General features: G+C 37.0%; 1 protein-coding gene across 2 annotated transcripts in view; it reads left to right on the top strand.

Annotated features, from left to right (window-relative positions):
* The window catches only part of KDM1A (lysine demethylase 1A), a 60,764-nt gene that overhangs the window by 2,354 nt on the left and 32,951 nt on the right, over window positions 1–25,459 (top strand). The window contains exons 2-3 of one of the 2 annotated variants that reach the window (XM_059376599.1): window positions 6,477–6,642; window positions 20,931–20,990. In XM_059376599.1, the coding sequence (XP_059232582.1) occupies window positions 6,477–6,642; window positions 20,931–20,990 (226 nt within the window). The remainder of the gene's footprint in view (window positions 1–6,476; window positions 6,643–20,930; window positions 20,991–25,459) is intronic. The other variant, XM_059376600.1, reaches the window with a different exon arrangement.

Consider the following 25,459-nt stretch of genomic DNA (forward strand, 5'->3'; position numbering starts at 1 on the left):
CAGGACCCCGGACCATGCCTGAGCCCCACTGAGCCACACAGGCGCCCCTTTTTTGTTGTTTTTTGTTTATTTATTTGACAGACAGAGATCACAAGTAGGCAGAGAGGCAGGCAGAGAGAGAAGGGGAAGCAGGCTCCCCGCCAAGCAGAGAGCCCGATGCAGAGCTCAATCCCAGGAGCCCGGGACCATGACCTGAGCTAAAAGCAGGGGCTTTAAGCCACTGAGCCGCCCAGGCACCCCTATCATGTGCCCTCTTTAATGCCCATCACCCAGTTATCCCACCCCCCGCCCTTTTTAAAAAAGATTTTATTTGTTTGAGAGAAAGAGCTTGGGAGTGGCCTAGGGAGAGGGATAAGTAGCGTCCCTGCTGAGCAGGGATCCTGGTGGGGGGCTCGATCCCAGGACCCCAGGATCATGACCTGAGCTGAAGGCAGATGCTTAACGACTGAGCCACCCAGGCGCCCTGATACTCTTTTTTATTATAGCCATTCTAGTGGATGTGAAGTGGTATCTCATGATGGTTTTGATATGCATTTCCCTAATGACTGATGATACTGAACATCTTTTCTTATGCTTATTGGTCATTAGTTAGTTGTATATCTGTGATGAAATGTCTGTTCAGATCCTTGGCTTGTTTTTAAACTGGGTTGTATTTTTATATGGTGATTATGAAAGCTTTTTATTTTGATGTCCAGTTTGTTTATTTTTCTTTTGTTCCTTTTGCTTCTGGGGTTATATCCAAGAAACCGTTGTCTAATCCCATGTCATGAAGATCTGCTTCCGTGTTTTCTTCTAAGAGTTTAGGTTTATTGGATCTATGATCATTTTGGAGTTAATTTTTGTATATGGTATAAAGTAGGAGTTCAACTGCATTCTTTTTTATGTGGATATCCCCTTGTCCCAGCACATTTTATTGAAGACTATTCTCTCCCCCTTTGAATGGTTGGCACCCTCATTGGTTGGCCATAAATGTAAAGGTTTGTTTCTGGACCATCATTGCTGTCCCACTGATCTGTATTTTTGTTCTATGCCAGTACCACATTGTCCTGATTACTGTGACTTTGTGTAGTAAGGGGTGTGTGTGTGTGTGTGTGTGTGTGTGTATGTGAAATAATAAGTTTTTTCTTTGTGAAATCAGGAAGTTTGATTTCTTCAACTGTGCTCTTTTTTCAAGATTCTTTTGGATATTCTGTGACCCTTTTATTTCCACATGAATTTTAGAATCAGTTTATCAGTATCTGAAAAAAAGGCAACTGATATTCTGATTGGGATTGCCTTGAATCTGTAGATCAATTTGGGACATATCATAAGATTTCTGTCTTTATAATTTTCCTGGGTTTAATTCCTGTTACACTGTTTTTCCATTGTGATTAGCTCTGAAACTCTCAAGAGAAAAGTCGGTTACCTGTTTATTTGGGGGAGCAACTAGGAAGTAAGGTACTAGGGAAACTGATCTATTCCTCACCAGCCTTGGGAGCCAGAGGAAACAGACCTCAAGGGATAGAGTGTGCATTAAAGGAGGAAAAAGCAAGCTGAGTCCAGTATAGACTAGCCTTGCCTCAAGAGTTCTGAGGTATATGCAGGTGGGTATATCTGTATGTAGAAATGTAGATTCAATAGGGGACATGGATACAGATGTTTTTTATATAGTTTTGTAACTAAAACAAGGTTCAGGGTATTGGGAGGGGTCCATGCAGTTGGGAGGTCCTTAAAGGTTAAGTTGCATTAGTTCCAGAATATAGTCATCTCTGACTGTGTATGCTAATATTATGGCAAATATTTAAGGTTTGGATTTGTTAAGTTGGATTGGAACTTTAGTTAGGAACTTTAGGGTTGGGACTTGAGGAATGGTGGCCTTCAACTGGGCCTTGAAAAAGCACAGAATTTAGAAAAATATTCGGAAAAGGAGTTAATTTTTCTCCCTATGATTCATTTTCCTCAGGAAAATAAACTTGTAAGGTTTTTAGGTTTAGATATAATGTAAACAAAGTACTTATTATGGTGTTTGGCTTAGAGTAAGAAACCCAGTAATTAAGTACTACCAGTGGAAAAAGGTAGTGAAACATGCTTAATATATTCTGTGGTTTGAGAAGCAGCAGGAGTCCAGAATGGACAGTTGAATATTGGGAACAAGGGGCAAATGAATTTAACTGAAAATGACATTTTTCTAGGAGCAAGATAAACTGGAGGGATCAGTAAGTAGTATTTAGGTTGTAGAGTCATGTCCAGGTTATAGAGAGAGCCAAACACTAAACCTGTGCTAGTCAATATGGTAACCAGTAGCCCATGTTACTAGTATGACTGAGGAAACGGAGTTTTTCTTTTAAACTTGAATCACATGGCTAAGTGCTCAATAGCCACATGTGGCTATTGCTGCCATATTGGAAGCACAGATCCAAACGTTGCCATTATCACAAAAAATGGTATCAGACAGCACTGTACTAGACTGAGAAGTGCAGACCTAAAGTGCTGTAACAATTCAGAGAAAGAAAAGATAGTACTTGCAAGTTTGGAATAGTTAGGAAATAATTTGCAATCGGGATGAGCTTTGAATTCTGGCATTGGATTAACAGAAGTAGGTGGGAATCCATAGAATAACACTGAGGACTTTTTGATAAGTGTGTTAGAAAATGGCTAAAAGTAAGTTCATCTGGTTAGAGCCAGAAAGTTTCTATGCTGGTTTGAAAAACTTGGCATTCACCTTTAAACTATCTAAAAATATCACGTGTTTGGGAAATCAGTATGGCAGTTGTGCCCTAGGTGACTTAAAAGGAAGAAAGATTAAGAAGACTGGAGCCTTAAGATGATTGGAAAATGAATGAAGCGTTGTGGCAAGGGTGAGGAAGAGAAGGGAGAGACTAGAGGTGTAAATTTCAGAGTCATCTGACGTACATCTGCCTGACAGACATCTTTATGTCCTTGGTTGTAAGTAGTTGTAGAACCTCCAAAGTCAAAAAAAAAAAAAAAAAAAAAAAAAGAACCTCCAAAGTAAGTCTTGGAGGATTTTACTTAGGGATGAGAGGGCCTCAGTACTTTGTGAGTATTGTTTTTCTCAGGGGAATAGTTTTTAATTTTTTAGAGTTTTTAAGATTCTTTCAGATGGTTTAACTTTTTATTAAGTGGAGAAACTTTTTTTTTTTACAAAATAAAACTTTATCCAAAATCAAGTAGTATTTGTCTGTTTTTTATATATATATATATATATATATATATTTATTTTTTTTTTAAAGATTTTATTTATTTATTTGACAGAGATCACAAGTAGGCAGAGAGGCAGGCAGAGAGAGAGGGGGAAGCAGGCTCCCCGCCGAACAGAGAGCCCGATGCGGGGCTCAATTCCAGGACCCCAGGATCACGACCTGAGCTGAAGGCAGAGGCTTTAACCCACTGAGCCACCCAGGCGCCCCTTGCCTGTTTTATATTAAGAAGTTTTTTAAAATTTAATTTAATTTTTATTTATTTATTTATTTATTAAAGATTTTATTTATTTGACAGAGAGAGTGAGAGAGCACAAGCAGGGTGAGCAGCAGCAGGAGAGGGAGAAGCAGTTCCCCGCCAAGCAGTGAGCCTGATGCAGGGCTCGATCCCAGGACCCTGGGATTATGACCTGAGTCGAAGGCAGATGCTTAATCAACTGAGCCACCCAGACACCCTGTATTAAGAAGTTTAATTTTATAACCTTTATTTTAGTTGTCAGTCTTTGAGAAAATGAGGCTTTTCTTTTATAGAGAGATCACCAAATTTGACAATGGAGATTAAGCTTTATTGTTGCCATCTTATTTTGGTCTCAGAATCCAGTTTTATTATTTCAGTTGTTTATGAAGTCTTGTAAGACCCAGTGCTTGATAAGATCCAGTGATTGATAAGTAGTGCAAATGGTTGTTTTTTTAGCTTGTCTTGTCATCTCAGGACACTGTCTTGGTTGAACAGATTGCAGAAGAAATTTCATTGTTAGGTCTACCCCAGATTTATTACCCAAGCATTACAAGTTCATGTGTTTGTTGTTGGTCTCCAAAGGATTATGGTTTGGTGGAATACATATAAATGTGTATTTAAATGAATCATGAAGAATCTTAGGGTTCTGTGAAACACACATTATTTTTTTTCCTTGTTATTGCTGTTTTTAAATACTACCTATAGATATTTTTGCTCCTACTTCTAGGTGTTTTTCTGATCTCTTTCTTTCCCTGAAAACTAAGAACTCTGTATTCCTTCTTAGTAGCTACTACTTCATGAAAAGATTGGGTTAAACAATGTTAAAAAGTGTTTTTGCTGCACAACTTCTCAGTAGCTTTAATGTGCATGTGATTGTCCTGGAGGGGTCCTGCAGTGTTTCCCAGACTTGATCGTGGGTTTTTCTTCAAAGGGTATACAGTCCTGTGGAACATCCTTTGGAAAGAGCTGAACTACTGCAGTAGAAAGGATCTTACGTTATTTCAGAATTTGCACATTGCCCAGTTCTACAATAGGCATTTGTTAAGTGATTATTGATTAAATGGATGAGATTGATGAACAGAGGCTTAAAGGGCCAAATCTTTGGGGGTAGGGACGGGGTCAAGCACTGTTGAGGGCTAAAAGAAAGGATACTGCATACTCCTGTAACATGTGTTACATTTTCTGACCCCTCTCCCTCTTTGAAACTTTTCCCTTCTCGCAGCTTTTTTGCCTGTTGTCCTGAGGTCTGTTCTTAAAGTGTATCTCAGTTAAGTAGGGTGAAGTTTAGTATCGAGATTTCTAGAGGTTTTATTGTAAAGTCTCTCGATTTACCTGATAAGGACAGATAGTTTTTAACTAGAATTTCAGCTTATTAAGGGCACGGAGACTTTCATTTATAATTGTTTTCTCTGTTGTGGCCATGTACTCAGTGTTCTGTATTTGATAGATGAAACTATTATTCATGTGTTATAAATAAGAATCTTAGAGTATGGATCAGAACTGTGTAATTTATCCTTAATTTTTTGTTTCCATTTTCTGACACAATCCGTGTTACCACCCCTAGCCACCCACTCCCCTGCCTGAGTGTATTCATGTCATAGAAAGAAAAGAAAAGAAAGAGGCAAATAAAAGCTGGCTGAATATGGAGCTATTTCAAAGATATTTCAAAAATTAAAGGAGATTACACTTGTGATCTGCAGAACTATTGATTTCAGAAACCAAATAAATTAGGTACGTTACATGTGGAAATCATAATGTCTTTGCTCTGTCTCCAGATATAATGAATTTTTATTTCATTCATTTTATTGTTTCATTGAATCTGAAATAGAGAGTGGTTGTTGCTCTGGCTTCCTGGAATCTTTCTAGGGTAGGAGTTACAGTGACAGTTAATGTTCTAAGGCTGGTGACTATTTGTGATACTATATTATACATTCAGGCAAATAGGTTCATTATAATCTTTCCTATCTTAAGTTGCTTTATCCCCAATAAGACAATAGCCAAGATTGTTTCCTCTTTATACTTATTACCTAGTTCTCTCCTTTTATAACCAGAGTGTGAATTAGTAGTAAGATCTGTGGTCTCCATTTCTGTTTCACTTAATTTGTTGTAGTAAAGATTCTTTGCTTTCATCATTCAACTCTCTTAGGTCACCAGTTATTTTTGAAGCAAATGTACTTTTTCGTAGTTTTAATTTGGCTGCTGCCATTTGCAGTTTTTATTAACTGCCATTTCTCCCCATTTGGTTTCTGGGATTTTGCTGTTCTACCATTCAATAGTAGAAGTACAGGCCTGGCCTGCCTGACAGTCTTTTGTTATTTTGGTAGCTGTTTTTTTTTTTTTTTTTTTTTTAAAGATTTTACTTATTTATTTGACAGAGATCACAAGTAGGCAGGGGGAACCAGAGAGCCTGATGCAGGGCTTGATCCCAGGACCCTGGGATCATGACCTCAGCTGAAGGCAGAGGCTTTAACCCACTGAGCCACCCAGGCACCCCTGGTTAACTGTATTTTTATCTCAGGCTATTTTAGTCTTTGTTGAAACATCATGTTGAACATGATGTATATGTACATGTGAATACATAAGCACATACAAACATACCTGTATATACATACACATATTTTGAAAGAGTTCTCAGGAGTTGTAGAGAGCCTCAGATTCATCTAAATGTCAGTACTGTGATGTAAAATTGATAGATTAAGCTAAATCTGAACTGACACGAGATTGTTTCATGAGAGATTTTAGGGGTTTGGCTTTGTTTTGTTTTTATTTATTTATGTAATCTCTACACCCAGCATGGGTTACGCACAAACTCATGACCCTAAGATCAGGAGTCATGTGCTCTTGCGACTGAGCCAGCCAGGTACTCCCGAGATTCTGTTTTTAATAGCTACCTATTATGAACTAGCTTGTTCCTTGTTATTTGCTTGTTTCCCTTAAAATTTGAAGTTAAAAGGCAGTTCACTTTCACTGATGGTTCCAAATTGAGTCCCTGGTTTAGATGTTCACTGTATTTAGCTTTCCCTGGTGTAATCTCCATATAGGTAGAGTACAGAGAGATGGATGAAAGCTTGGCCAACCTCTCAGAAGATGAGTATTATTCAGAAGAAGAGAGAAATGCTAAAGCAGAGAAAGAAAAGAAGCTTCCCCCACCACCCCCTCAAGCCCCACCTGAGGAAGAAAACGAAAGCGAGCCTGAAGAACCATCTGGTGAGTTATAGTAACCAACTAGTTTTGTTTTATCTTGGAAATAAGAAAAAATGGATTAATGGATTAATTCCTATTCTGCTGCGTTGTTTATGTCTTTATCTTCGGTTTATAGTCTGTTGACCGTGTGTGTCTGTAGTGTATTTATGTATGTATTTTTATACGCACACTTGCATACATATACAGTGGTACTGACATTTTGTGTGTGTGTACACATGTAGAAGGAAAGTAAAAGATGGGGATGGAAGGATAGTGACAGTGTAAGGCACTTGGAAGTTGGAGAAATAAACAATTCGAGAAAACATACAGAAAGCCAAATCTAAAGACCAAACCCCTCAGATTTATCTCTGATTCAGAATTTGTAGATTATTCTGGTCAAATTATGCATTTACTACATAGTTAGATACTTTCTGATAAAACCTTCAGAGTCAGGGTTAGTTTTGAGAACAATTTCCTGGTGAACAAATGTTAAAATACATTATAAAGTCAAGAAGAAAAGGACTAAGTGGCTTTTCAAAGGAATGGTAGAAGAGAAGGTTATGAAGAGATTCTAAACTGAGTCTTCCTATGACAGTGGGAGGATTATTGGAGACTGTGGTACTGGTTTTAGATCTTCAAACATCTTCGAAGAATTCTCACTAACATTCCCCAAGACTAAGTCCTACTGAGGATACCCAGACCAAGTACGGGTACCCTTCTGGTTTGGAGAGACCAAACAAAAGCAGAGTCTTAATTAATTTTTCATATTGTTCTTCTCCTTAACGTTCTTTTTGTATTTCTAATAGCTCCAGGCTCATTTATCTCTCTAATTCTTCTAGTCCTGCATCTTTTAAAAACAAAATGTTTGTTTCAGATCCTGTCTGCTGTGTCTTGCATGACTTTCATAGGTACCCAAATAGAGACATATTTAATTTGAGAAATTTTATCTTTTGTTTTAGTTTTTGGGGGGTGGTTCTCTCCTGTGATGTCATATAAATCACCAGATGTTATTATTATTATTTTTTTAAAGGATTCTTACTGATGTATCACTTGAGAGAATTACAGGTCAGGTGTTAATTTATATTTAGATTTACAATTTACCAAACAGATTCTGGCCGAAACTCTCAAAAATTAAAATTTATAATTTCAGTAATTATTGTAAAATGTAATAAAAACATGGTTTGAAAACATTTAAGCCAGATGATTAGATTCTGGGTTCAATTTATCTTGGGAATCAAGGGTTTTCTAAGAATGGTTTCCCTAAAACTTTGTTAAAATGACTTCTTGGGGAATTACTAGCAGTGATCTGTTACCTCTGGGACAGATGTCCCTGACGCAAATGTAGTCTTCACACGGCAAATCACCACCTCTCTTTTTGTTGATTTTTTTTTCTTTCTAGTCTTTTATATTTAGCTCTCATCCCTTCTTTCTGTCCTTGCCTTCAACTTCTCCCTTGATTCTCTATTCCTTTTTCTTCTGTGATTCTTGCCTTTCTTTTCTTCTACCTTTGCTGTGGACTTACTGATGAATTAGGTATATGGGGATAAGCCTTGACATCTGTCATAGTTCAAGAGGTTTCTGTTTTCTTGGCTCTGAGTGTTCTTCAGTATGTGATCGGATAGTTCAGATGCTGCTCATCCTCTTGGTGTGTTGAGTAGTTGTCCTTCTCCAGTGAACAACTAACTGACTTACACTTTCTTGTTCCTCTCAACATTTTAAACCTGGTGTTGATATTTTCTTTTCCATGAAAAAGAAAAAGGTTTTTATATTGTTTTTATATGTTTATTTTTCCATTAATGTGGAATGTAGCGCTGTTGCTACAAGAAGTAAATATCTTATTAAAGAGATTTAGGATTTGGGGAACCATCTTTATGCTATTATGTTGTTAAATTTTCATCCAGTGGTTTAAATAAGTTATCTTAGTATTTTGGGGGAAAGTTGAAGTTTAGACTATCTTCAGTGCTCAGAGATGTTTTGATAACAGCCAAAACTTGCAATATATTATTTGTGATTATGAAAATAAAGTAATTTTTCTTTTTCTTTTTTTTTAAGATTTTATTTATTTATCGGAGAGAGAGCGAGCACAGGCAGACAGAATGGCAGGCAGAGGCAGAGGGAGAAGCAGGCTCCCTGCTGAGCAAGGAGCCCGATGTGGGACTCGATCCCAGGACGCTGGGATCATGACCTGAGCCGAAGGCAGCTGCTTAACCAACTGAGCCACCCAGGCGTCCCAAGTGATTTTTCTTTTTTTTTTTTTTTCTTTTTTTTTTTTTTTTTATTTTATTTTATTTGACAGAGAGAGATCACAGGTAGGTAGAGAGGCAGGCAGAGAGAAAGAGAGAGTGTGAGGGAAGCAGGCTCCCTGCTGAGCAGAGAGCCCGATGTGGGACTCGATCCCAGGACTCTGAGATCATGACCTGAGCTGAAGGCAGCGGCTTAACCCACTGAGCCACCCAGGTGCCCGTGATTTTTCTTTTAAAACAATTTGAAATTTAAAAAAAGATTTCCAGGGTGAATTAGGGAAGTATTTTCCTTAGAAAAGTAGTGGCAACCTACTGGCCTTTTTAATTGAAACAAATTGGGCCCTATTAGTGAATCATAAAATACTGTCAAGTAAGTTCAGGCGTTTAAAAGCTGTCCAGAGTTTCCAAATCTCTTGTCTTATCAGAACCAGCTCTTTCACTTGAGCTTTCATTCAAAGATTGAATAGAACCATTGTCATATCGGTATCTTAAAATTTTTGAGAGAAGACGTGGATCTCATTCTTTACCAAATATTTTTATCTTAATCATTTTAGGTAATAACGAGAAAGTTACTTACTTTTTATATAAGTATAAAGATATAAAACTTTATATAAGTAAGGTTTGAATACATTGCATTTTTACCAATTTTTAAGTTTGCTTAGAAAATTTTGCTTGGCTTTCCACAATGTTATTCCTAAGAATAATTTTTTTTTTTTTTTTTTAGCGCTAGGTATTCCAAAGTCTGTTGGGTTAGACAGTATTACTGGAGAAGATTCCTTTAGGAGAATTCTGAGAGGAGGCCAGAAAGGAAGGTTGGAGCCTTTGTTACCAGGCTAAGGAATTTGAACTGTGTGTCCTTTAAACACTGGGAGGATCTGGCTGGGGTAGCACTGAGGTATTTGGTATTTTGAGTGAGAGGCATTGTACCAAAATACTTTTTTGGGAAAAATGAATCTGATGTGGTCTCTAAGAGTGAACTAAAAGGAGTAAAGAGACTGGCTTGGAGAGATGATTTAGGTTGTTTTGATAATCAAGTTTAGTGAATTCTGGCCAATGGAAAAATGTTCTCAATATGAAAGTTGAATTTTTATGGTAACAAGATGTTTGGGTTTTTTGTTTGCTTGGATTTATGTAATTGGGAAGAAGTTTTGTTGTGGCTTAAAAATTATTTTTAGATTTGTCTGTTTTTGATGATAACTGGATGTGGCCTGTAGTCTGTGGTAGTTACATGAGTAAATAATGTATTTTTCATACTAAGTATTGCTGCTTATATTTAAAATTAAAATGATTTGTTTTCCTTAACATTTCCGTGTATTTTTACATTTACTGTACACGTCCGAATATATTTGTTTTAACGAATGATGGGTTTATTTGGTTTCCTAGTACTTCTTCTATTAAGATAAAAAGATAAAATTTTCTTAAAATCATGCCAACTAAACCTGAAAAGTTTTTGGAATTGAGTGGTTATTAGTGTGTCACAGAGTAGTGGAGCATCTGTAAAACAGTAAAAATCTCTGTTGGGTTTTATTGGTTTAGAATAATAACCTCTGTTACAGTAACCTTCTTTTAGAGAATTGCTTTTTTCCTTTCTTGGTTCAGTTGGTACCCTGTGTGCCATTGATTCTTCAAAGAGGTTTTACATATTAATGGTTTGCTAGCACTTAGCTTTTTTATTTTCATACAAAAACATTTTTTTCCCTCACTCCGTTGCCTTACAATAGTTGAACATTTTCAGAAAAGTCTTAGTAGTTTCTGAATTTAAATTTTTGTAGGATAGCTATTTAGGATCTCTGGTTTGGAAAGATATCTGGGGTTAGAAGTAGCTTAGTTGTGTAAAGCTTAAGACTTATGGAAACTTAGGGACGCCTGGGTGGCTCAGTGGGTTAAGCCTCTGCCTTCCTCTCAGGTCATGATCTCAGGGTACTGGGATTGAGCCTGGAATCTGGCTCTCCTGCTCAGCAGGGAGCCTGCTTCCCTCTCTCTCTCTGCCTGCCTCTCTGTCTACTTGTGATCTATTTATTTAAGATAAATAAAATACTTAAAAAAAAAAAAAGACTTATGGAAACTTGCTTTAAAATAATAAAATGAAATTTGAAATGGGCTATTAAGATGCTTTCTCAAGATTTCTTCAAGTTAATGAATTTCAGAAATATCAGAAGTATGTTTAAAAATACATATGTAGGGGCGCCTCGGTGGCTCAGTGGTTTAAAGCCTTTGCCTTCAGCTCAGGTCATGATCTCAGGGTCCTGGGATCGAGCCCTGCATCGTGCTCTCTGCTCCGCAGGGAGCCTGCTTCCTCCCCTCTCCCTCTCTGCCTGCCTCTCTGCCTACTTGTTATCTCTGTCTGTCAAATAAATAAATAAATCTTAAAAAAAAAAATACATAAAAGCAGGTGCCTGTGTCTCATGTACCATTTTTCTTTTCTTTTTCTTTTATTTTTTTTTTTAAGATTTTTATTTATTTGACAGAGATCACAAGTAGGCAGAGAGGCAGGCAGAGAGAGAGGAGGAAGCAGGCTCCCTGCTGAGCAGATCCCAGGATCCTGGGATCATGACCTGAGCTGAAGGCAGAGGCTTTAACCCACTGAGCCACTCAGGTGCCCCTCATGTACTATTTTTCTAAATAGGTGCTGTGCTCTTTACTGTAATGAAGCTCCATCAAATCATTGGTTAATTTTGTTAGATATGGTTAGCTGATTGATGACAGCTCTGTATAATAATCTATTTTATTGATTCTGTTGAATGACTGTAGGAAGAATCACTTCATCTCCTTGTTTATATTCTTTTAAGAATATATAAGAATTCTTTTTTTTTTTTTAAGATCTTATTTATTTATTTATTTGACAGGCAGGCAGGCAGAGAGAGAGAGGGGAAGCAGACTCCCTGCTGAGCAGATCCCAGGATCCTGAGATCATGACCTGAGCTGAAGGCAGAGGCTTAACCCACTGAGCCTGATCCCAAGAATATATAGGAATTCTTATAAGAATGTAAACAAAGGAAAGTACCTGGTCTCTGTTATGCATGGTAATTATGGATGTGTATGTGGTATGTGTATCTGAAAGAGATGTAGACTGTTAGTTTACAAAAATCATTGATGTGAGAGATTGGTATGACCAAAAAAATTGGTGGTTTTTAACAATTTTGGGACTCTGTTCATGTAATACTTATACTATAGGTTGAAAGAATATTTTTAAAAAGCACATGAAAGGAGATGCAACGTGAATTAGTAAAAGTCCAAATAACAGAAAATATACAAAATAATGTGTATGGATAGAAGAATTTAGTTTAAAATGCAATTAAATTTTTTAAAAAAGATTTTATTTATTTATTTGACAGAGATCACAAGTAGGCAGAGAGGCAGGCAGAGAGAGAGGAGGAAGCAGGCTCCCCGCTGAGCAGAGAGCCCGACGAGGGGATCTATCCCAAGACCCTAGGATCATGATCCGAGCTGAAAACAGAGGCTTCAACCCACTGAGCCACCCAGGCGCCCCTAAAATGCAATTAAATTTGATCACAAATACTATTATAGTGAAAATACTTATGAAAAAAGATTGATGACTAAATACTTAATTGATTATTCAGTATAGCAAAAATCGAAAAGGCAGAATCTTTTGGACTAGTCTTTAGAACTTAGTATAATAGAATTTGACCAGAGAAGAGTTGAAGATGAATTTCCTTACTTTAGAAGAAAAGAAAATCAGTGGTCCTAATATTTGTATAATGGCCTTTACATTTTTATAGTTCTTTGTTCTTAGGATCCTGTTTGAGGCAGTTGTACTGATAATAGTAGACGTCCTGGGTTTGGTTGGCAGCATGGATGGTTATGGTCCGTGTTCAGTGAAGAATTTAATTTATCGTGCCATAACTATTTTCAGATGGTTTCTCCCAGGCTTTCTCTTGATTTCCCTTGCCATGCCTTCAAATACAGTCAGATAGCAGGAATAGCTTTCAGATTTCATGAGAATGGATTCAGGTGTCCATGGGGAGGATTATAGAGTTCTGTTACATCCCTATACCCAGCAGGAGACCCTCTTTTGTAGATTTACTAGAAGTTGCTAGAAATTCATTCCTAACAGAGTTGTTTATGTTGCCATTTTGTTCTGCTTGTGTCAAGTAAGTGCCTAGAAGTCATGTGAGTTCTCATTGTATGAAGTATGGTGGTGCATACATTTAGAAAGCAGACCTAGGAGTAATTTTCTTGCATAGCATCATTTCAGTGTTCTGATTTGGAACTGTGCCCCAGAATAATTTACTGGAGAGCTAAGTATAAAAGTCACAGGCTGAAAAGGTGTAATCTAGGTTAATTCAACATTTTTATATTTTAAGAGGTAACTAAAAATGGGTCAAGATACATAGCACTATGCAACACATGGTCCCCACTCACAGATAATTTATGGCCTAATATGAGTTATAAATGCATACATAAATCCCATAGAAGGTGAAATAACTCTTAAATACCACATTCTAGTATAAACATTTGGAGGGACTTATAGGCAGAAAGAGTGGAAGGGAAGTAAGTCTTCCTAAATCCTTGGCTTAATGGAAGAATTTTTTAAGAATTAGTGTGGAAGGAATTTTTTTCTTAAAGATTTTATTTTTAAGTAATCTGTACACCCAGCTCAGGGCTTGAACTCACAGCCTCCAGATTGAGAGGAAATGGGGGAAAAAAAAAAGAGACATTTTCTTCACAAAGTAAAATTGCCCCAAATTTGGCAGTTCCTCATTTACTTTATTCTACACATTAATTGTAAAAGTACAGTGCTCTGTTCCAGGTGTGGTGCTGGGTTCTTAGAGTTCAGAGCTGAAGACTGGGTCTTCCTGCAAAGAATTCATAGTCCACTTTGGGTTTACGGGTTTAATATTTGGCTACAGTGAAGAAACAGTACACTAAACGTGTATTCAAAGTATGGTGAGAATCCAGAAGTAGTTTTTAAGTGTTTTTCCTAAAATTGGATTTTGGAAGTTTTATATTAAACATGAAGGAATTCAATTAGACCCTTATGAAGCAGTTAATATCCTTGATTTTTAACTGTTTACTGCTTTTGGCTGATAACCATTGAATCAGATGCTACCAGTTTTATGTTCTGTCTTCAACAGATTGAGCTGCTTTTCTTAATGATTCCATTTCACTCATTGTTTTGTTTTTTATTAAGACAAAATGGTAGTTTGGTTAGCTGACAACTTTTTTGTAGAATTTCCTTGAGTTCTTTTTGCTACCATCCTTTATTTGGTATGGTCATGGTGTACTGGAAGAATAGGGTACTTGGGCTGTGAGGACTTGCTCATCTCCAAAATGGGGCTTGGTATGGGGATCAAAAGAGAATTCCGTCTTTGTCTATTTATTAAACAAAGAGTTGAACTAGGAATAGCCTGGACTGGTGTCTTATTCAGGAAAAAATGAGGGTTGGTTGACACCTTATCACTTTTGGAAACTGGAAAGTATTTGTGGTAACCCATTTTCAGTAACATGTCACTTGCAAAATCATTTAAGCTTTTGTATGTTAAATCATAGGAAGAATGGCAAATCTTGGTACTTTCCTAATATAAATTTTCTCTCCTCAGAGTAACCTAATCAAAATCCATTTGATATATCAAATACTGAGATAAGCTAATGTTAACATTTTTGCAGTATTTCCTAATCACAGTGGTCTTAAACATTTGAAGATAGAGTGGTGTTTTTGCTTTTGTTTGTTTGTTTTGCATCTTCTGATATGTGAAAGTAGAAGAAACATGTGATTAATTAATGCCTAAGAAGTTGTATCTTCCTCGGAGCAGTGTAGACTCAAATCATATTGAGGATGGGAAGAGCCCCTAATCATGATCTGAGATGTAGAGATAGCTAGCATTCTGAAAAACTTAGTTGAGCAGGAAAAAGGGATTCTTTTGTTGGAATCTTTCGTGGTTATCATCAGTTATAAAAAGTTACTATGGTTCTTTTAATAGGTCCAGGGTAAACTTCAGTATTGGCCTTTTTAGAAACAGGTGAAGACTGCCTGGCTGACTCAGTCAGAAGACTTGATCTCTTGAGTTGTGAATTTGAGCCCCACGTGGGTGTAGAGATTACATATGATATGTAAACAAACTAACTTTTTTAAAAAAGTAAGCTTTGTTGTTAATTACTCAAACTCACTTTAAGCTTGGTAGTTAAGCAGTAACAGCATGTAAATTGTAGACTTTGGAACACTTTGAAAAGTTAACTACAAACCAAGATTTTACAACAAAATAGGTGAGAAATATCCTGCTACGGAATGTGGAAGGAAACAGTATGTTAAAAAAGTTAATTCTTCCCATTGGCTTCTAAAATCTTTGTTTTCCTCTTTGGTTTATAGGGCTTTTACTTTGTATAGGGTTTCTGCTACTGAGTTTCTCACTTCTGCCCCATTGTTGTCTTTTGGTGCAAATCAGCAGAACTACTGCTCCTTCTGGGGGACAAAATGAGAAAATTTTAGTCCTGCTTCTCCCTCAAGCAACACCCATTTTCTTGCATTCTAGACCTTATTGACAGTGTAACCTTAAAATTGCTGTTTTAGTTGGAATTCTTAGATTCCATTCATTCTGGATAATTTTGTTGGAAAGTATTGGTCAGTGTTAGCGGTGTTAAAATGCCTCTGATGTGCTTCAAAGAATACCTGAGGCTTTTCCTTCAGGCTAGTTTTATCTATTTCTATGAGCTCAGTTCATTTGCCTTTGCATTTCTTTGAACTGCTGTAGATCATTTATTCTTCTGTCCAGATTCATAGTCAAAAAGTTAGGAAGGAGATACATTAAGAGCAGTCAGTATACTTGAGGATGTTTTAAATTTTATTTTAAAGATTTTATTTATTTGACAGACAGTGATCACAAGTAGGCAGAAAGGCAGGTGCGGGGTGGGCGTGGGGGTGGTGGGGAAGCAGGCTCCCTGCCGAGTAGAGAGCCCAATATGATGCGGGGGTGGGGGGGAGTGGGGGGTGGGGGGGCTGGATCCCAGGACTCTGGGATCATGACCTGAGCTAAAGGCAGAGTTTTAACCCACTGAGCCACTCAGGCGCCCGGAGGATGTTTTTAAAGCCACCTTTCACTAAAGAGAGGACTAGAAGGCAGCATGAAGTGGAGACAGTCACCAATAACTCACTACCTTTCAATTATTTTAACTTTTTCTTATTATTTGTCTATGTTGACCAATTCCTTTTTGAAGCTGTGACTTTCCTTTTGAGATTAGTCCTACATTTACAACTGATTCAAACTCTCTGAGCCTATTACTATTTTTAATTTTAATTTTTATTTTTGTTTGTCAGAAAGAGAGAGCATGAGAACACAAGCAGGGGGAGCAGCAGGCAGAGGGAGAAGCAGGGACCCTAAGCAAGGAGCCTGATGTGGGACTCCATCCCAGGACCCTGGGATAATGACCTGAGCTGAAGGCAGACAATCTTCTGAGCCACCCAGGCATCCTTCTCTGACCGTATTATTATCTCCATGTTATTTTAAAGTTTTGACCCATCCTAACTTGGGAGTTCTAGTCTTTTTTGTTTTCTTTTTTCTTTCTTTCTTTCTTTCTTTTTTTTTTTTAAGATTTATTTATTTATTTGGCAGGGCTGGGGGAGGAGAAGAGAGAGAGAAACCTCTGAGCCTGATAAAGGGCTTGATCCCAGAACCCTGAGATCATAACCTGAGCCAAAATTAAGAGTCAGCTGCTTAACCAGCTGTGCCACCCAGGTGCCCCTGGAGTGTAGTCTTTTAATTACTTTAAAGACTAAGTAATTAAGTAAGGAGTATTTCTTTTTAATTTAGTTTGCCTAAATTTTCCCCAAATTTCCCATTTTGTGCATTGTATTACCATTCTTGAACTTTTAAAACCTTGGAGTCATCTTGATTGTCCCTTACCCTTTGATCAAGTGTTTTTTAAAGCCCTGTATGTACCTGTGAACAACTTCTTTGACTTGCTGTGCCTTATCCATTTTCATTGTTACCTTTCTGTTCTAGTGAATTTCACTTCATATCTAAATTATTTAAACAGTCTTTCAGTTGGCTCTCTTTTATCCAGGTCACCTTTTCCCTGTGATCCATCTGGTACAAAGTGACCACATTAGATTCATTAAAATATCGCTTGTTTTGCTGCCAGTTCTGCCCCATTACTGTTAAGATCAAGTTTAGGTTTTGGCACTGAATGGGCCAAAAAAATGGGCCATTTTACTTACTTTGCTCTTCCACATCTGCAAGTGCTGTGTGGTTCTCTATATATTCCCTGACTGTGCTTTTCTCCTTGCTTTTATAAGTGTTCTGGACCATGCTGGTGGTTTTTGCCAAATCTCTGGATTTGTTCAGAAAAGCTTTCTTGATTCCTCAAGTCTGTGTTTGTTTCTTGTTTCCCTAAGAAATAACGTTTCTTTCTGGATATTTTTCATCTTTCCCCAATTAGATTATAAGCCCTTTGAAAATAGGTACTTAATGTGTTCAACTTTCTACTTGTGCTCAACTGTTTTGGAATAGGTATTTGGTGAACACTGAATTAGTGAGATTATTTAAAATATAAACTAAACTGAAGTGTTATTAGAGTAGAAACTTATGTGTTCACAGGTGATTTAAACTTTCAAGGTTTTTTTTTTTTTTTCTCTCTGCTAATTTGTCAGGTTTAATTGAAACCATTAGCTTGGCAGTCACTTTTATTCTATAAATTTGTACGATTTTGGTTAAATTTTGATAAGTTGATTTTCTGTTTAAAAATCGTTGCTTCCCAGAAGACTTAGAAGTTTCTCAAATTGTCTACAAAAGTTATTGATTTGAGTGTGCTTTCTACAAACTGAAGTCAAAATGTGAATTTGTTGGTCAGTGTGTTCCTGGGAATAGCATATCAGTGATCCTGTCCTTCATGCTTGTCAGATGAAAATATGTGAAAGACATCATAGATTTCCTTTTAAGATATTGGTCTGCTAGGGATTTGAATCAAAATGAGAAAGCATCCAGTAGTGTGACTGTAACTAAAATATTTCACTATTCTTCAATAATGATCTACCAGGTCTGTGGGAGTTTATTAGAGAGCAGCTGAAAGGCTGCTGTGTAAGCTAAACCAAAAATTTTATTTTCAACTTGTAGAAGATATGCACAAATACAGGTGTTAAGGGTCTTGAGGAGTGTGTGTGTATATGGTGGGAATGAAAACCAAAGGTCTCCTGCGCAGTAGTGCCAAAATCAAGGTGATACGAAAGAGTTGCTTTTGTATATTTTCATTTTCTATCTTGAATTTGAACTCATGTAGGATAATAACTATACTTGCCTGCTGTTCCTTGTCCCTATGCCACTGTCAGAAGCAGAGTCCCAGGCCAGAAGGACCCAAAGAACAAGTGAATATGGCATTTTATATGTTCTAATCAGATCAGAGGCAATCCTGGATGGAAAGTTAGCTACAAACATTTGTATGTGTGTTGTTTTTAAGATGATGGAAGAATTGGTCTGGAATACCACTAATAAAGATGATGCTGTTATCTGTCTTTGGAGAAATAGGCATTCTCCAGATATTGGAGTATTATGATTAGAAAGTAGCGATCTTATCTCTAAACGTTCATCAAGTTAAGAGACGCGTTGTTTCTTTATTTAATTATAAGCACTTTTTGTTTTGTTTCTCATCATTTCTTGCATGTTTATATCACCTATTTGGTTTTCTCCTATTTCTCTGTTTATGCAGTACTTTGGAGTTTCATTTCTATTTTGACTTTCTGCGGTTAAAAGGGATCCCTTTAAAAAACTATTGCAGGGTATTGAGTATTTTTCATATTACTTTTACATATTTTTATCGAGGAACAGTATCTGAGTTTTGTTCCTTTTTTCAAAAGCAGAAGTCAAAAAAGACCTCCCTATCTTGTAAAAGAGCAACGTTTTTAAGCTTTTGAGCATAGAAGTCAGGCTTAAGAAATCTACATTTGTATGGAATTTTTGTCTAAAGACTGTGACAGTCAACAGTCAGCCAAGGGCTACCTGTAGATTAAGATAAATTATTTTAGCATATTCTATGACATATAGTGGGGGAAGAAAGCAAATGAGAGAAATAGGAAGGATAAAATAATTCAGGACTTAATGGCTAGTTTGAAAGTGGTGTTTGTTTTTATTTTTAGAAGTGGTGAGATGCCTTCCTGACAGGAGACTGTAGCTTTCATTCTTTGCCAGTTGGGCTACATAATTTGAGAGAGTCAGGAGCGATATTGTTCATAGTGCTTGAATGTTATTCTTGGAAACTGTATTTATTTCATTGTTCTGAGCCTCTCTCTCCCTGCCCACATAAAGATTTTGAGAGTGAGGGAGCACACAAGCAGCGGGGAGGGCAGACGGGAGGGAGGAGACTCCCCATGAGCAGAGAGCCAGGTGTGGGACTTGATCCCAGGACCTTAACCAATTGAGCCACCCAGGCGCCCACCTCTCCCCCTTTTTAAAATATGATTCAACTTTTGGTCTAGGTTGGTTCTGTTTGGAATCAAACAGAACAATGACAACTTCAAAAAAAAAATCTGTAAGATTTTTTTATGAATAAATCTAGAAGTTAAGCAGTATTTTTATTTAAACTTTTAAAAAAATTTTTTTGTTTATTTGAGAGAGAGTGATCGAGAGAGCAGAGGCAGAGGGAAAGCGGTCTCCCCACTGAGCAGAGAGCCCAATGTGGGTCTCCATCCCAGGACCCTGGGATCATTACCTGAGCTGAAGGCAGATGCTCAATTGACTGAGCCACTCAGGCATCCCTTATTTAAATTTTAAAAGTAAAATAAAAAATGGAGGGCCTGCATTTTCAAGATGTTTGCAGACTAGATTTTGTAAGGAGTCATCTCCTTATAATTATATACCCTTTTCCAAAGACTGTAAACGAATCCTGTATCTTGAGCCTTGTCTGAGAGCCATATCCTTCTAAAACCTCAAGGGTCATTAAGACAGGAGCATAGTGAAATAATTTTAGAATGAGATTCTGTCCTATCCTCAGAACATATACCTTCTAGTAACACATTCTAATGTCAGAAATCATTTCTATCTAAATACCTTCAAATACGTGAAGATAGAGATGTCATTTTTACTTTCTTGCTCCCTTTTAACTCAAATAGTGGTTAATCAGTCTGCTTTCTCATTGAGTTCTTCTAAAATAAACTTTTTAGTGATGCTTGTCTAGTTTTAGATCATTGGAGAGTATTTTCGCATCTTTTAAAGATCATGCTGTAGTTTTCTCATAGTTTACTAGGTAGCTAAAACCTTAAGAAGATCATAGCATCTGTCTTGGTGATAGATTTTGGAAGAGTCTGGAAGATGATCTATTTGGACTTCGTCAGATGGAACTTTCAAGCTGTGATACCTTTCTTGAAGTTATTTCTACGTATTAGTCAATGAGGACAATCTCTTAGCTGGCTTATTACGTAGCTTGAAGTAGAAGCTCCCCCATATCTTGCCTTCCCCCAGCCCCTCCTGTGTGTGTGTCTCTCTACATTACTTGGCATATGACTGCAGGGTGTCTTGTGGTGTGTTTGAAAGTTTTACTAAGGAAGCACTGCGTCTTCAGACCTGGTGCTGTCTGGCATGTATAGTAAATGAAACTTGTTTTGGAGCTGAATCTTTACAGTCCCTGCTTTGAAGTCAATGGGAGAATTTTTCACTAAAACTATATCTTTTGCCTGTTACTTAAGTATATTCTCTGTGGATAGAAAGGTAAAGATAAAGGGAGATTGAGCAGATGCTGAATTGTTGCGGCTCTAGACCCTAGAGCCCGTGTGACACCTAACTCAGTCTAGCAACAAGTAGTAGAAGACGTTTGGAATTCGTTTCTTCCCCCCATCCAACCTTGATTTAATAAGACCGACAGCAAGGATTTAGTGATTAGAAATACCGTGTACTTTGTTCTGCTACCTTTCAACAAGAATCAGTGTGTAAAGTTGAAATTTTCTGACCAGAACTTGGAAGACTATGATGTGATTCCCTGGGCCTGATTCGAGAAGAAGGAGCTCTCTCAATACGGTTTTACTAGTTGGTGGTGAATCTGTGAGTCGCCAACTATTAGGCCTTTATGTCCAGATATTATCTTAATTTATGGAGTAAGGTCCCTGAGTTCTCCTCTTTCCTTCCACAGGGCAAGCAGGAGGACTTCAAGACGACAGTTCTGGAGGGTATGGAGACGGCCAAGCATCAGGTGAGGGTGGCATTAGATGCTTGCCACTTAGGAGCAAGAGCCGCCAAGTCAGGGATTGATGCTTGCAAGTGTTTTTGGCTGTGGTTTCCGCATGGTAGCCAGGAGCGCAGGGCAAACAGAGCCATCAGGACAGAGTAGCAGCATAGGAGAGCGTGTAGCCAGAGCAAAGGCAAGCAAAACCTTTTGAAGTCCTCAGGCCGATCTCAGCCCTCCACTCTTCACGTGTTTGAGGAGATGGCGGGTCCTTTTCTTCCTGGCAGCTTTTACAGTGCTAGGAAACATGTTATAGAACATAGGTTTAGGAATCATGGGACCTTTAAAAAGAAATACAGCTACATATACAGAGAGGAGAAGCCATAGGCTGAAAGCCTTCAAAAAAAAAAAGGAAGGACAGAAAGTCATTCCAGGACTAGTCAGAGGAATTATTCAGGCAAGGCACTCTTCAGAGGTGGTTGTCAGATAGTGTTGGATAGTTTTTCAATTAACATTATATAGTTAATTATTTAGTAGTTTAAACATTTGTCATGTGAAAATTGTTTGCTTTTTTTTTTTTTAAGTTGAAATGCTGTTTCTTTCCAGATCAAACTATGATATTTTTACTTCTAGGAAGAAGTAAAGGGTTAAATGATTGATAGGGCCCATCTAGAGCTATTAAAGTTTGTTCCAGGAATCCAAAGTGATATGGCTGGATTTCATCCTTTGCCCTGGATGTTTTTGTGTGGTTCAGTGCTCAAAGCTAATACATTTTGAAAGAACTGGAATAGGTATTACTTCACTTTTGGAGTTTGTCACTTTTCAACTGTTATGTCTACTTTAAAATTGTTTGTCTTTTGCAGTTGTGTACAGCGGGTCTGGGAAATATTTGTATTTTACTCTTGGGTCAAAGTTCACTGTTAGTGCAGAAATTAGTATATAGGGGATCCAGAATGTTAGAAGTAAACTTGTTTAAATGCTGTCCCAAGGATTGGAGGTTGACAATCAGTACATGGGGTTTCTCTTGAGGAGTTAAAATCCTCGTTCAGAGTCAATGTGGCAGATAAATGTTCAAGAATGCTACTCATCACATGATGCACGATCAGCTCTTCCAGGAACTGTTGGGGATCAGGGGATAGATAGCCTTTAAAGCTTGAATCTTAAAGAAATAAACTGAGTTTTCTTACTGCTTTTTGTTTTAACATGGTTAAATTTACTCTTTTGCTTTAGTAAACAATATGCTGTATTGCTGAAAGTAAAAACAGACTTCCATATAGAACTGTGGTGCTTCTGACTTACTGTTCAGTAGAACATGAGGTGTTTTGTTTTGTTTTTTTAAGTGTTTCCAAGCATGGTGGTGACTATTCTTAACCCTTCAGGATCTCTCTTCAGATCTTTGCCATGTTCAGAAGCATGCATTTGTGAGATGGTTAGTTAGAAGGATGTGCTTATAAGCAATCAACATTCTGTTTTTAATAAACCAAATGACCTTCATGAGTATCTTGGGACCAGGATCATATCTTAACTTCTATAAATCCACATCAAGCTGGTGTATTCATCCTACATCTTAAAAATTAGAAGGGAACTTAAGGTCATTTTTCTCTAGCTTCCTGCTGTCAAACGGATAATATTGCACCCATCCCTGTTTTATGGATTAGGACCCAAAATACAATTAAAACAATATGACGGAGGATACACCAACAGTTCGGAGGAGTGAGAACCCAGGGGTCTTCTCTTATGCATAGACTAGTCCTTATACCCTCCGTCAGAGTCATTTTAAGTGTATGTTTACCCTAGAAATAAAAGATGTAAAGCATAATTCTCTCTCTTTTTTTTTCTTTTTCTCTCCTTTCCCTCTGTTCTTTATTCTGTTTGTCTTTTTAAACCATTATAGGACTGGATATGGTGTATATATAGGTACTAATTTGAAGTCATCTTATACGTAGATTCTTGTCAAGCTTTTGTTTTTACTCATCAACTAGAAATCTAGTTTTTCTAGTTAATTTATTTACTTCATGAAAAAAAAAAGACAAGTTTCATGGAGGCCTTCTTTTCTGTTGATTTTTATATCTCTGTTTCTCACTCTACTCAAGATGCTACCCGTATCATCAGAATCAGGAAGTGGTTTCATGGAATAGAGGAGTTCTGGCCTTCCCATCCCCTGCTCCTTATCTGCGTCTCTAATCTATCAAAAAGGTCTTTTTGGTCCCTTAAATATTTTATGACTTTTACTGTGTTTTCAGAGAAAGTGTGAGCTGGTCAGACCATTGGAAAGGGCATTTCTGGTTTAGCATGACTGCATTTTGAAGGATGATGCTGGAACTTCCTGTGTGAAGTGTAGGGAAAAAGGAATTGAACGGAGGGGGCAAGAGAGATACATAGGCAGCCTTGGGGCTTTTAAAAAATTAAGGTTGCCTCTTTGAAACATTCTCAATTTCCAGAATACCAGACTGTGTTAAATCCACACAAACAGCAGTATAAATTACTTTTGAATGAAATGTACTACTGGTACTTCCCTTGTAATAAGGATATTATTAAAGTTAATTGTATTCTTTAAGGTTTTTCCCTCTAAAGGAGATACTTACGAGTTCTGTTGTCCAGAATGGCCTGTTAGTTCATTTTGGAAATAATCCTATTAAAAGAGTGCATTGATTGAGCTTCTGAAGCTTGGGTTCCAAGTTAACATTTTTTGTTCCTTTGATAAAGGTTAGACCTTTTCTTAAAATTTTCACCTTTATATTGATAATGGTCTTCCTTCCTTGAAATAATGTCTTCAAACCTAAAAACCAAAAGGGGAAAAATAATTATTGAGTTTTTAGAAACTTTTTCATTCTTAAAAATTGACAAGTATTTAAGAATAGGTGTTTTCGGATCTTATGTGAAAGATAGAGATGGAGAAGATTATTATTCTGCACATACATTAGTTTCACAATATTTGGCTTCTTTAATTCCTTTTGGTAATCTTTTGTTATTTGATTTAAAGATCCTCCTAAAACTGCCACATGACTTATGTAGATCACATTTCTTAATTGTTACATAGTCTCAAGATTCCCAAAGTTAGCCAACTAATTTAGAGTGATTTTTAGAGCACTTGGAATGAGGAGCCAAATAGAATTCAAAATTTAGTGTCTTTCCCTACATGTTTGTTTGTTTTTTTTTTTTTTTTTACTGTCATTGGCAGTATTTTGCAGTAGGATTGATGTTCAGTGATGACTTAATAAGCATGTAGAAGGTATAGCTAAGAAAACTACCCCTGTTTGGGGGAGGGAGGAGTCCAGTTTATAGAACAAATTGATTTTCATGTTAATAGTATACACTTATGAAGGTAACCTATTTTAAGAAACTTGTTCTGAGTACTTGGGATATGTAGGTAATTGTTATTATAATGTGACATGATTTTGTTCTTGGTTTTGTTTTTTGTTTATTTGATTGGGGGTAGGGGACTAGGAACATCAAAGCTATGTGCAGTTTTAGAAAATTTCACATTACTGAAATAACCTACCCCTGTTGCCAGCATTTCTTCTCTCCTTGCCTTAATTTCATGTTCCACTCCCAATAATATGGCTCTTACTGATTTTGTTTTTTCTTAGGGAATAATTAATTGTCCTAACAGTCTTTAATTTTAGGTTGAGATTCACTGAAGGAGAGACTTGCTGATTTGATTTTGTAATGTGAATAGAGTACATGTGCCTTCATTATCTACTGTGAGTGGATAGATATTTTTTCCTTCTCTCAAAAATATCGTTTCTTAATGTGCCACCCATATTAGCATTAGGCATTTTTGCTTGACCTCTTGTTAACGACTTTTGTCTGAGTTATTGCTTATAAATGTCTTTGTGGAGACCGCTCCTTAATAACTTAGGTGTCATTTTCTAAGTTATATCTTTACCTACCTTGTACTTTTTATTTTCTTAATCTTACTTTGCCTTTCCTTTAATTTTGTTTCCATTATCAGTGTTTCTGACTTCTTGTTTTATGTGCTTTAAATGATTAAATATGGATATCTGGTGCCTGTTTTGTTACTTATATATAACTATTTCAGTGATAGTGAATTTTGAAACTTTGTCTTGATATTTTCATAAGCTAGTGGTTAAATATGTCTTATAAAGTGATCTCAGAAATACAGGTAGAATACATGTAAATATGTTTTAAGGACATCTTATGAAGATGTACTTAACTATCAGCTTATAAAAAAGAATTGATTTAATACCCAATTTTAAAAGTTTCAAAACAATATATATTTTACTTGCACAGAGAATATGTATACATTGTATGTATATGTAGTGTATAGTATCTGCAGTGACATACTTGTGTAGTATAGTAAAGGATTGCTAATGTTTTCGCAGGGAAGGTAAATTCCTTGCTTCTGTGTCCTCACTGTAGTCCGCCTAACTGACCTCACCTTTGCCAGCATTGCATTGTGGGAACTAGCGGATGGTATACCACAGACCAGATAATCACGCGTTTCTTACTGTTGGTGATTAAATCTTAAAGTC

This window comes from Mustela nigripes, chromosome 14 (assembly GCF_022355385.1).
Source record: "Mustela nigripes isolate SB6536 chromosome 14, MUSNIG.SB6536, whole genome shotgun sequence".
Taxonomy (NCBI): Eukaryota; Metazoa; Chordata; class Mammalia; order Carnivora; family Mustelidae; genus Mustela; species Mustela nigripes.